At 46.9% G+C, this 12598-nt stretch overlaps 1 protein-coding gene across 6 annotated transcripts in view; it reads right to left on the bottom strand.

Moving 5' to 3' along the window:
• CSTF2 (cleavage stimulation factor subunit 2) overlaps positions 1 to 12598 on the bottom strand; it is a 348937-nt gene that overhangs the window by 315322 nt on the left and 21017 nt on the right. For all 6 annotated transcript variants that reach the window (XM_069213200.1, XM_069213209.1, XM_069213218.1 and 3 more), the window contains exon 2: positions 9741 to 9819. In XM_069213200.1, the coding sequence (XP_069069301.1) occupies positions 9741 to 9819 (79 nt within the window). The remainder of the gene's footprint in view (positions 1 to 9740; positions 9820 to 12598) is intronic.

Below are 12598 nucleotides of genomic sequence, written 5' to 3'. Positions count from 1 at the left end.
TGCCCATCAGGTGTGGAGAATGCTGTTTTCTCTTTTGCTCCAGGTGCCATTTTTATTTGCCAGTACCCTGCTGTCAAGTCAAAGGTACTTAAGAATTTGGCAGCACCTAATTTGTCTATGAGCTCATCAGCTCTAGGAATTGGATGAGCATCTGTCTTGGTGACAGAATTGAGCCCTCTGTAGTCCACACAAAACCTCATCTCTTTCTTTCCATCTTTGGTGTGAGGTTTGGGGACTAAGACCACTGGGCTAGCCCAGGGGCTGTCAGAGCGCTCAATTACTCCCAATTCCAGCATCTTGTGGACTTCCACCTTGATGCTTTCCTTAACATGGTCAGACTGTCTAAAGATTTTGTTTTTGACAGGCATGCTGTCTCCTGTGTCCACATCATGGGTACACAGGTGTGTCTGACCAGGGGTTAAGGAGAAGAGTTCAGGAAACTGTTGTAGGACTCTCCTACAATCAGCTTGCTGTTGGCCAGAGAGGGTGTCTGAGTAGATCACTCCATCTACTGAGCCATCTTTTGGGTCTGATGACAGAAGATCAGGGAGAGGTTCACTCTCTGCCTCCTGATCCTCATCTGTTACCATCAACAGATTCACATCAGCCCTGTCATGGAAGAGCTTAAGGCGGTTCACATGGATCACCCTCTTGGGGCTCCTGCTTGTGCCCAGGTCCACCAGGTAGGTGACCTGACTCTTCCTTTCTAGCACTGGGTAAGGGCCACTCCATTTGTCCTGGAGTGCCCTGGGAGCCACAGGCTCCAGAACCCAGACTTTCTGCCCTGGTTGGAACTCCACCAGTGCAGCCTTTTGGTCATACCAAAACTTCTGGAGCTGTTGGCTGGCCTCAAGGTTTTTGGTTGCCTTTTCCATGTACTCTGCCATTCTAGAGCGAAGGCCAAGTACATAGTCCACTATGTCTTGTTTAGGCTCATGAAGAGGTCTCTCCCAGCCTTCTTTCACAAGAGCAAGTGGTCCCCTTACAGGGTGGCCAAACAGAAGTTCAAAGGGTGAGAATCCTACTCCCTTCTGTGGCACCTCTCTGTAAGCGAAAAGCAGACATGGCAAGAGGACATCCCATCTCCTTTTGAGTTTTTCTGGGAGCCCCATGATCATGCCTTTTAGTGTCTTGTTGAATCTCTCAACTAAGCCATTAGTTTGTGGATGGTATGGTGTAGTGAATTTGTAAGTCACTCCACACTCATTCCACATGTGCTTTAGGTATGCTGACATGAAGTTGGTACCTCTGTCAGACACCACCTCCTTAGGGAAACCCACTCTGGTAAAGATACCAATGAGGGCCTTGGCTACTGCAGGGGCGGTAGTCGACCTAAGGGGAATAGCTTCAGGATACCTAGTAGCATGATCCACTACTACTAGGATGTACATATTTCCTGAGGCTGTGGGAGGTTCTAGTGGACCAACTATGTCCACACCCACTCTTTCAAAGGGGACCCCCACCACTGGAAGTGGAATGAGGGGGGCCTTTGGGTGCCCACCTGTCTTACCACTGGATTGACAGGTGGGGCAGGAGAGGCAAAACTCCTTAACCTTCTGGGACATATTGGGCCAGTAGAAGTGGTTGACTAACCTCTCCCACGTCTTGGTTTGTCCCAAATGCCCAGCAAGGGGAATATCATGGGCTAAGGTCAGAATAAACTCTCTGAACGACTGAGGCACTACCACTCTCCTAGTGGCACCAGGTTTGGGGTCTCTGGCCTCAGTGTACAGGAGTCCATCTTCCCAATAGACCCTATGTGTTCCATTTTTCTTGCCCTTGGACTCTTCAGCAGCTTGCTGCCTAAGGCCTTCAAGAGAGGGACAGGTTTCTTGTCCCTTACACAGCTCCTCCCTTGAGGGTCCCCCTGGGCCTAAGAGCTCAACCTGATAAGGTTCAAGCTCCAAAGGCTCAGTTCCCTCAGAGGGCAGAACTTCTTCCTGAGAAGAGAGGTTCCCTTTTTCTGACTGTGTTGCAGTTGGTTTCCCAACTGACTTTCCTTTTCTCTTGGTAGGCTGGGCCATTTTTCCAGACTCCAGCTCTACTTTTTCACCCTGTGCCTTGCATTGTGCTCTTGTTTTTACACACACCAGTTCAGGGATACCCAGCATGGCTGCATGGGTCTTTAGCTCTACCTCAGCCCATGCTGAGGACTCCAGGTCATTTCCAAGCAGACAGTCTACTGGGATGTTTGAGGAGACCACCACCTGTTTCAGGCCATTGACCCCTCCCCATTCTAAAGTTACCATTGCCATGGGATGTGCTTTAGTTTGATTGTCAGCATTGGTGACTGTATAAGTTTTTCCAGTCAGGTATTGGCCAGGGGAAACCAGTTTCTCTGTCACCATGGTGACACTGGCACCTGTATCCCTCAGGCCCTCTACACTTGTCCCATTAATAAAGAGCTGCTGCCTGTATTTTTGCATGTTAGGAGGCCAGGCAGCTAGTGTGGCTAAATCCACCCCACCCTCAGAGACTAGAGTAGCTTCAGTGTGGACTCTGATTTGCTCTGGGCACACTGTTGATCCCACTTGGAGACTAGCCATTCCAGTGTTACCTGGATTGGAGTTTGGAGTGGAACTTTTCATGGGACAGGCCTTGTCTCCAGTTTGGTGTCCAGACTGACTACAGTTTCGACACCAGGCCTTTTTGGGATCAAAGTTTTTACCCTTGTACCCAGGATTGTTTTGTGAAGAGGCTCTGGGCCCACCCTCCTGTGCAGGTTTTTGGGGGCCTTTAGAAGACTCTTGACTATTTTTATTTTTGGCTGTCTCACCACCTTTCCCCTGGGGAGGTTTTGTGACCCCTTTCTTTTGGTCACCCCCTGTGGAAGTTTTGGACACCCTAGTCTTGACCCAATGGTCCGCCTTCTTTCCCAATTCTTGGGGAGAAATTGGTCCTAGGTCTACCAGATGCTGATGCAGTTTATCATTGAAACAATTACTTAACAGGTGTTCTTTCACAAATAAATTGTACAGCCCATCATAATTACTTACACCACTGCCTTGAATCCAACCATCTAGTGTTTTTACTGAGTAGTCTACAAAGTCAACCCAGGTCTGGCTCGAGGATTTTTGAGCCCCCCTGAATCTAATCCTATACTCCTCAGTGGAGAATCCAAAGCCCTCAATCAGGGTACCCTTCATGAGGTCATAAGATTCTGCATCTTGTCCAGAGAGTGTGAGGAGTCTATCCCTACACTTTCCTGTGAACATTTCCCAAAGGAGAGCACCCCAGTGAGATCTGTTCACTTTTCTGGTTACACAAGCCCTCTCAAAAGCTGTGAACCATTTGGTGATGTCATCACCATCTTCATATTTAGTTACAATCCCTTTAGGGATTTTCAACATGTCAGGAGAATCTCTGACCCTATTTATGTTGCTGCCACCATTGATGGGTCCTAGGCCCATCTCTTGTCTTTCCCTCTCTATGGCTAGGATCTGTCTTTCCAAAGCCAATCTTTTGGCCATCCTGGCTAACTGGATGTCCTCTTCACTGGAGTTATCCTCAGTGATTTCAGAGGTGTTGGTCTCTCCTGTGAGGGAACCAGCATCTCGGACTATTATTTTTGGAGTCAGGGTTTGAGAGACCCTGTTCTCCCTAGATAGGACTGGTAGGGGGGAATTTTCCCCCAAGTCACTATCCTCTTCCTCTGAGTTGCCACCCTCAGAGGGGTTGGCCTTTTCAAACTCTGCCAAAAGCTCCTGGAGCTGTATTTTGGTAGGTTTGGGGCCCATTGTTATTTTCTTTATTTTACAGAGTGACCTTAGCTCCCTCATCTTAAGATGGAGGTAAGGTGTGGTGTCGAGTTCCACCACAGTCACATCTGTGCTAGACATTTTGCTTCTAAAAGTTGGAATACTTTTTAAGAATCTAAAACTGGTTCTAGAATCTAATTCAAACTTTTACAAACTTTTTAAACTCTAAAAGAAATGCTAAACAGGATCTAACACAAGGCCCTAGCAGGTCTTTAAAGAATTTAGAAAACTTTTCAAATTGCAAAAATCAATTTCTAATGACAATTTTGGAATTTGTCGTGTGATCAGGTATTGGCTGAGTAGTCCAGCAAATGCAAAGTCTTGTACCCCACCGCTGATCCACCAATGTAGGAAGTTGGCTCTGTATGTGCTATTTCAAAGTAAGGAATAGCATGCACAGAGTCCAAGGGTTCCCCTTAGAGGTAAAATAGTGGTAAAAATAGATAATACTAATGCTCTATTTTGTGGTAGTGTGGTCGAGCAGTAGGCTTATCCAAGGAGTAGTGTTAAGCATTTGTTGTACATACACATAGACAATAAATGAGGTACACACACTCAGAGACAAATCCAGCCAATAGGTTTTGTTATAGAAAAATATCTTTTCTTAGTTTATTTTAAGAACCACAGGTTCAAATTTAACATGTAATATCTTGTTTGAAAGGTATTGCAGGTAAGTACATTAGGAACTTTGAATCATTTCAATTGCATGTATACTTTTCAAGTTATTCACAAATAGCTATTTCAAAAGTGGACACAGTGCAATTTTCACAGTTCCTGGGGGAGGTAAGTTTTTGTTAGTTTTACCAGGTAAGTAAGACACTTACAGGGTTCAGTTCTTGGTCCAAGGTAGCCCACCGTTGGGGGTTCAGAGCAACCCCAAAGTCACCACACCAGCAGCTCAGGGCCGGTCAGGTGCAGAGTTCAAAGTGGTGCCCAAAACGCATAGGCTATAATGGAGAGAAGGGGGTGCCCCGGTTCCGGTCTGCTTGCAGGTAAGTACCCGCGTCTTCGGAGGGCAGACCAGGGGGGTTTTGTAGGGCACCGGGGGGGACACAAGCCCACACAGAAATTTCACCCTCAGCGGCGCGGGGGCGGCCGGGTGCAGTGTTTAGAACAAGCGTCGGGTTTGCAATGTTAGTCTATGAGAGATCAACGGATCTCTTCAGCGCTGCAGGCAGGCAAGGGGGGGCTTCCTCGGGGAAACCTCCACTTGGGCAAGGGAGAGGGACTCCTGGGGGTCACTTCTCCAGTGAAAGTCCGGTCCTTCAGGTCCTGGGGGCTGCGGGTGCAGGGTCTTTTCCAGGCGTCGGGACTTCGGTTTCAGAGAGTCGCGGTCAGGGGAAGCCTCGGGATTCCCTCTGCAGGCGGCGCTGTGGGGGCTCAGGGGGGACAGGTTCTGGTACTCACAGTCGGAGAGTAGTCCGGGGGTCCTCCCTGAGGTGTTGGTTCTCCACCAGCCGAGTCGGGGTCGCCGGGTGCAGTGTTGCAAGTCTCACGCTTCTTGCGGGGAGTTGCAGGGTTCTTTAAAGCTGCTTCTTGAAACAAAGTTGCAGTCTTTTTGGAGCAGGTCCGCTGTCCTCGGGAGTTTCTTGTCTTTTTCGAAGCAGGGCAGTCCTCAGAGGATTCAGAGGTCGCTGGTCCCTTGGAAGGCGTCGCTGGAGCAGAGTTCTTTGGAAGGCAGGAGACAGGCCGGTGAGTTTCTGGAGCCAAGGCAGTTGTCGTCTCCTGGTCTTCCTCTGCAGGGGTTTTCAGCTAGGCAGTCCTTCTTCTTGTAGTTTGCAGGAATCTAATTTTCTAGGGTTCAGGGTAGCCCTTAAATATTAAATTTAAGGGCGTGTTTAGGTCTGGGGGGTTAGTAGCCAATGGCTACTAGCCCTGAGGGTGGGTACACCCTCTTTGTGCCTCCTCCCAAGGGGAGGGGGTCACAATCCTAACCCTATTGGGGGAATCCTCCATCTGCAAGATGGAGGATTTCTAAAAGTTAGAGTCACCTCAGCTCAGGACACCTTAGGGGCTGTCCTGACTGGCCAGTGACTCCTCCTTGTTGCTTTCTTTGTTCCCTCCAGCCTTGCCGCCAAAAGTGGGGGCCGTGGCCGGAGGGGGCGGGCAACTCCACTAAGCTGGAGTGCCCTGCTGGGCTGTGACAAAGGGATGAGCCTTTGAGGCTCACCGCCAGGTGTCACAGCTCCTGCCTGGGGGAGGTGTTAGCATCTCCACCCAGTGCAGGCTTTGTTACTGGCCTCAGAGTGACAAAGGCACTCTCCCCATGGGGCCAGCAACATGTCTCTAGTGTGGCAGGCTGCTGGAACTAGTCAGCCTACACAGACAGTCGGTTAAGTTTCAGGGGGCACCTCTAAGGTGCCCTCTGGGGTGTATTTTGCAATAAAATGTACACTGGCATCAGTGTGCATTTATTGTGCTGAGAAGTTTGATACCAAACTTCCCAGTTTTCAGTGTAGCCATTATGGTGCTGTGGAGTTCGTGTTTGACAAACTCCCAGACCATATACTCTTATGGCTACCCTGCACTTACAATGTCTAAGGTTTTGTTTAGGCACTGTAGGGGTACCATGCTCATGCACTGGTACCCTCACCTATGGTATAGTGCACCCTGCCTTAGGGCTGTAAGGCCTGCTAGAGGGGTGACTGACCTATACTTGCATAGGCAGTGAGAGGCTGGCATGGCACCCTGAGGGGAGTGCCATGTAGACTTACTCGTTTTGTTCTCACTAGCACACACAAGCTGGCAAGCAGTGTGTCTGTGCTGAGTGAGAGGTCTCCAGGGTGGAATAAGACATGCTGCAGCCCTTAGAGACCTTCCTTGGCATCAGGGCCCTTGGTACTAGAAGTACCAGTTACAAGGGACTTATCTGGATGCCAGGGTCTGCCAATTGTGGATACAAAAGTACAGGTTAGGGAAAGAACACTGGTGCTGGGGCCTGGTTAGCAGGCCTCAGCACACTTTCAATTGTAAACATAGCATCAGCAAAGGCAAAATGTCAGGGGGCAACCATGCCAAGGAGGCATTTCCTTACAATCAGTACTCTTGGTTAGAGAGCAAGACTCAAATGTACTCCTCTCAGCTGTGAAACTAACTTGGAAATCTTGTTAAACACAGACACATGCACACACTCTATCTAGATCTCCTCCCATATTTCTCTCTCTCTCTGCATATCAGTCCATAGCTTAAATCACAACATCATCAATGAAAAACCAAATTACATTACATAAGTATACGCTGGTTTGCACAAACTCAAACGCTAAAATATCCCCTAGAAAATTAGGCGTACCCTGTCTTTGAGACCATATAAACGTACATTCTGCTGGGCCTTGTGAAATTATGTCTACGGAGCAGTTGGATTTTTTGGATGCAAACTTGAAAGAACTTGTACACTTATTGGCACACTCTGGTATTGGAAGCTAGTGGAGTACGTGGAATAACACAGGGAATAGGAAAACTAGACTAGTTGAGTCTTCAGAAATGTGGTCTAAATTACAGGGTTTCCTTGCTCACCAAAATGTAAAGTTACACATTTAGAGCTCCGAGATGAAAACGAGGACTCTGGAAAGATTTTGTAAATATATCTTAAGAAAGTGACAAATAAAACTTGCCATTCCTTTTAAATACAGAAGAAATTCCCAGTTCATTACATTTAGGCAGTATCAATTAGCAGGGATCAATACTGCCAACAAATGTATTAACCCCAGAATCAAATTATTATATCAAATATTATATTACTGCTTTAATATAGGAGGGGCTACCTCTGAGCACCAAATGTTGTCTAAATCTAAACCACCAAAATAACAGAAATGTTCTGTCAAAGATGATAAGGTCTCGTGTGCTTATAACGCTAGAACTCAAAGCTTTCGCGAAGTCAGCTCCCCAATATAATCTGCCCAACAATTCAAAGAGGTTTGTGGGAAGTGTCACATGGTATTAAATCACTTAACCAGGACACAGCTTCCCCGTGCAGCACACAGCAAGCTGATGGGATGAGGTCATGGACCTCTGCTTTTGATGAGTACCTTAAACGGCATCCTTAAAAGTAAACAGCAGTTCAGTGATAATTCTTCTAAGCACCTGCAGAATGGTTCCATAATCTCAGAAACACACACTTTAAATGGGTTTTGTATCTTTAATGGCAGCTGAAAGGAGTAGGCATTTCCCACAATTAGAAGAAAAAAAAGCCCAGAAACTGAGCTTTAGTGAAGAACTGAAACGTGTTTGTTTGCAAATTTTTTTTTTTTTTTTTTAAATTTAAAAAGGGAAACACAATCTGCACCTCAAAAGTGTACAGGGCACAAATATGATATTCAAAGACCTTGTGTATCTGAATGGCGCTACATTGCAAATGACTGAAACTTTCGACTTTGTCCCGGTCTTGCGTGACTAGATGTCCACAGTTGGCGTTTTGATAATTTAGGTGTTATTTAAAAAATAAAAAATAAAAAAACTTTACAAATTCGTAACTTCGGTTCCGATTTGATTTTGGTTGTTTTTGTTGTCAAATAATTGATTACATTTTTCTTTATTTTTCTAAACTGGTGTGGGATTTTTGTTGTGCTGTGTTTTCACTTTATTCTGCAAAAATAATTCATACATTGCCTGTAAGTTAATCATGACTTCTTTTGAGCCAATCTACCAGAGGATTAGGCAAAGGTAAAATTAGCGACTTTGTGGTTCACCCGGACAGTGATTGTGGTTGTTGCTTGAGATAGGGTCTCCCACCTCTGAACCCCCTCTCAACTAAAAACCCAATTTCTAATGCTTGTTTACCAGGTTACCTAAAAAAATATGCCTTTATTTCACACCACAGACAAAATGCTCAACCGTGGCATTGGAATAATGTACAACCTTCCCCAACAACCACCAGTCCCCTTCATTCTACCAAATTCAACCATGATGGTCTCTATTAAACAAATGGTTCTGTTAAAATGACCTTCCTATACCCGTTCAAGTTCTAGTAAATCAGTGGTACTGTTTCTGCCTACCTATTAGGCCCAGATGCAGGATACACTCCTCCTCAGTTACTATGGTGAGACAATCTCCACCTGTTGAGTTACTTGGTGGTTAGTCTAGAACACTCGGCAAACAACTGAGATCCCCAAAATTGCAGTTGGATTACAAACAGACCTTTATTACTTAACACCCAGCAGAACAATAATCAAATTGAGTGACTAATTGTGCTCCCTGTCGCATATGAAAAACATACAAAGAATGGTTACAGCAATAATATGGGCATTAGCTTCTTAAATCTAATGCTAGCACTCACCAGTAACTACACTACTATCCTGCTTTGTAAATCTAGAGTCACAGTCAAGATATTCTTACAAACACAATACATCCATCACTTCAGCACATTCTTGCAAGCACTGTTCATACACAATCACACATCCAAAGGCCATAATGACGGTCTTGACAATGAAACCTAGGGCATAAGATAATGGACATCATGTGCTGAAAGAGTAACATTTTATTCAAGAAGATGGATACATTTTCATAAGTGAATTTAAACGCACAATTACTTTGTGAGTAGATATTTATTACAAATATCAATTAGGAGTGAATCAGAAAATGACTACCTCTGAACAAAGTAACTGCCTTTTAAACCAGTTATGTTTGAACTTCTTAGCCATTATCATGACAAGATTGACTATTCCCCTACACAATACAACCATTGATCGTGATTATCCTTTTGGATACCAAATCCATACTAGCTACTGCTCAAAGCTTGCTTTTGTTGTGGACTACGGTGCTGAAAATACAAAGGTTCCAAAAACCAAAAATAAAATAAAAAATCCATTAATATACTGACACACACACTTGAGAAAGGAAATTATCAAGGCTGTTAAATTGGATGAAATTTCGGTCCTGGATAATGGATAGAACAAACGAGGAGAGCACAACAGACAGAATAGTCACTACTTACAGTATATCCCTTCAACAGACTGCAAAAGTCAAATCAACACAAATACAACTCACCTAAAACTGACAACAGGACCAACTTCAGAGAAAATGTCCTTCAGCTGTTCTTCTGTTGCTTCATATGGAATATTTCCCACTGAAAGAGCCCATTTATACACAGAATTAGTCTAACCAAACATAATGCACATGGGTAAATGGATGCAGGCTGGGCCTGCCCTAATTACAAAACAAGCAGAAATATGACATTCGACACAATGATTTTAAAGGCAAGAGCAAAGAATTTTATCTTGAAGCTCAAAATAGTGGTTCCAATTCACAAAGGTATTTTGGAGCTTGTAAAGTAGTGCTCAGGTAGTACTCTTCCCATTCCTGTATGCATTTGTGAACTGTCCCCAAATTATTTAAAACGTGAATAGCCTTATGTAAGTTATACACATTGAAAGGGGAGTGTCCTCTTTTCAGTCTCACTAAAAGGGAGGTGTAAGTTTCAGGGCCGATTCACAAATGCATGTAAGAGTGTGGAAAAGAGTACCACTTTATGTCCTCATACATGCTAAACACATCAAGTTTTGAACTACAAATTGGGTATTGCTGTTGCAAATGGTGGCCACTATGCCTTTCCCTGCATCTGTGTAAGGAAATGCCTCCTTGGCATGGTTGCCCCCTGACTTTTTGCCTTTGCTGATGCTATGTTTACAATTGAAAGTGTGCTGAGGCCTGCTAACCAGGCCCCAGCACCAGTGTTCTTTCCCTAACCTGTACTTTTGTATCCACAATTGGCAGACCCTGGCATCCAGATAAGTCCCTTGTAACTGGTACTTCTAGTACCAAGGGCCCTGATGCCAAGGAAGGTCTCTAAGGGCTGCAGCATGTCTTATGCCACCCTGGAGACCTCTCACTCAGCACAGACACACTGCTTGCCAGCTTGTGTGTGCTAGTGAGGACAAAACGAGTAAGTCGACATGGCACTCCCTTCAGGGTGCCATGCCAGCCTCTCACTGCCTATGCAGTATAGGTAAGCCACCCCTCTAGCAGGCCTTACAGCCCTAAGGCAGGGTGCACTATACCATAGGTGAGGGTACCAGTGCATGAGCATGGTACCCCTACAGTGTCTAAACAAAACCTTAGACATTGTAAGTGCAGGGTAGCCATAAGAGTATATGGTCTGGGAGTCTGTCAAACACGAACTCCACAGCACCATAATGGCTACACTGAAAACTGGGAAGTTTGGTATCAAACTTCTCAGCACAATAAATGCACACTGATGCCAGTGTACATTTTATTGTAAAATACACCACAGAGGGCACCTTAGAGGTGCCCCCTGAAACTTAACCGACTGTCTGTGTAGGCTGACTAGTTCCAGCAGCCTGCCACACCAGAGACATGTTGCTGGCCCCATGGGGAGAGTGCCTTTGTCACTCTGAGGCCAGTAACAAAGCCTGCACTGGGTGGAGATGCTAACACCTCCCCCAGGCAGGAGCTGTAACACCTGGCGGTGAGCCTCAAAGGCTCACCCCTTTGTCACAGCCCAGCAGGGCACTCCAGCTTAGTGGAGTTGCCCGCCCCCTCCGGCCACGGCCCCCACTTTTGGCGGCAAGGCTGGAGGGAACAAAGAAAGCAACAAGGAGGAGTCACTGGCCAGTCAGGACAGCCCCTAAGGTGTCCTGAGCTGAGGTGACTCTAACTTTTAGAAATCCTCCATCTTGCAGATGGAGGATTCCCCCAATAGGGTTAGGATTGTGACCCCCTCCCCTTGGGAGGAGGCACAAAGAGGGTGTACCCACCCTCAGGGCTAGTAGCCATTGGCTACTAACCCCCCAGACCTAAAAACGCCCTTAAATTTAGTATTTAAGGGCTACCCTGAACCCTAGAAAATCAGATTCCTGCAACTACAAGAAGAAGGACTGCCTAGCTGAAAACCCCTGCAGAGGAAGACCAGAAGACGACTACTGCCTTGGCTCCAGAAACTCACCGGCCTGTCTCCTGCCTTCCAAAGATCCTGCTCCAGCGACGCCTTCCAAAGGGACCAGCGACCTCGACATCCTCTGAGGACTGCCCCTGCTTCGAAAAGACAAGAAACTCCCGAGGACAGCGGACCTGCTCCAAGAAAGGCTGCAACTTTGTTTCCAGCAGCCTTGAAAGAACCCTGCAAGCTCCCCGCAAGAAGCGTGAGACTTGCAACACTGCACCCGGCGACCCCGACTCGGCTGGTGGCGATCCAACACCTCAGGAGGGACCCCAGGACTACTCTGATACTGTGAGTACCAAAACCTGTCCCCCCTGAGCCCCCACAGCGCCGCCTGCAGAGGGAATCCCGAGGCTTCCCCTGACCGCGACTCTTTGAACCTAAAGTCCCGACGCCTGGGAGAGACCCTGCACCCGCAGCCCCCAGGACCTGAAGGACCGGACTTTCACTGGGGAAGTGACCCCCAGGAGTCCCTCTCCCTTGCCCAAGTGGAGGTTTCCCTGAGGAATCCCCCCCTTGCCTGCCTGCAGCGCTGAAGAGATCCCGAGATCTCTCATAGACTAACATTGAAAACCCGACGCTTGTTTCTACACTGCACCCGGCCGCCCCCGCGCTGCTGAGGGTGAAATTTCTGTGTGGACTTGTGTCCCCCCCGGTGCCCTACAAAACCCCCCTGGTCTGCCCTCCGAAGACGCGGGTACTTACCTGCAAGCAGACCGGAACCGGGGCACCCCCTTCTCTCCATTCTAGCCTATGTGTTTTGGGCACCACTTTGAACTCTGCACCTGACCGGCCCTGAGCTGCTGGTGTGGTGACTTTGGGGTTGCTCTGAACCCCCAACGGTGGGCTACCTTGGACCAAGAACTGAACCCTGTAAGTGTCTTACTTACCTAGTAAAACTAACAAAAACTTACCTCCCCCAGGAACTGTGAAAATTGCACTAAGTGTC

The sequence above is a fragment of the Pleurodeles waltl genome, chromosome 2_1 (genome assembly GCF_031143425.1).
Source record: "Pleurodeles waltl isolate 20211129_DDA chromosome 2_1, aPleWal1.hap1.20221129, whole genome shotgun sequence".
Lineage (NCBI taxonomy): Eukaryota > Metazoa > Chordata > Amphibia > Caudata > Salamandridae > Pleurodeles > Pleurodeles waltl.
This window is presented reverse-complemented; position numbering and strand designations above follow the sequence as displayed.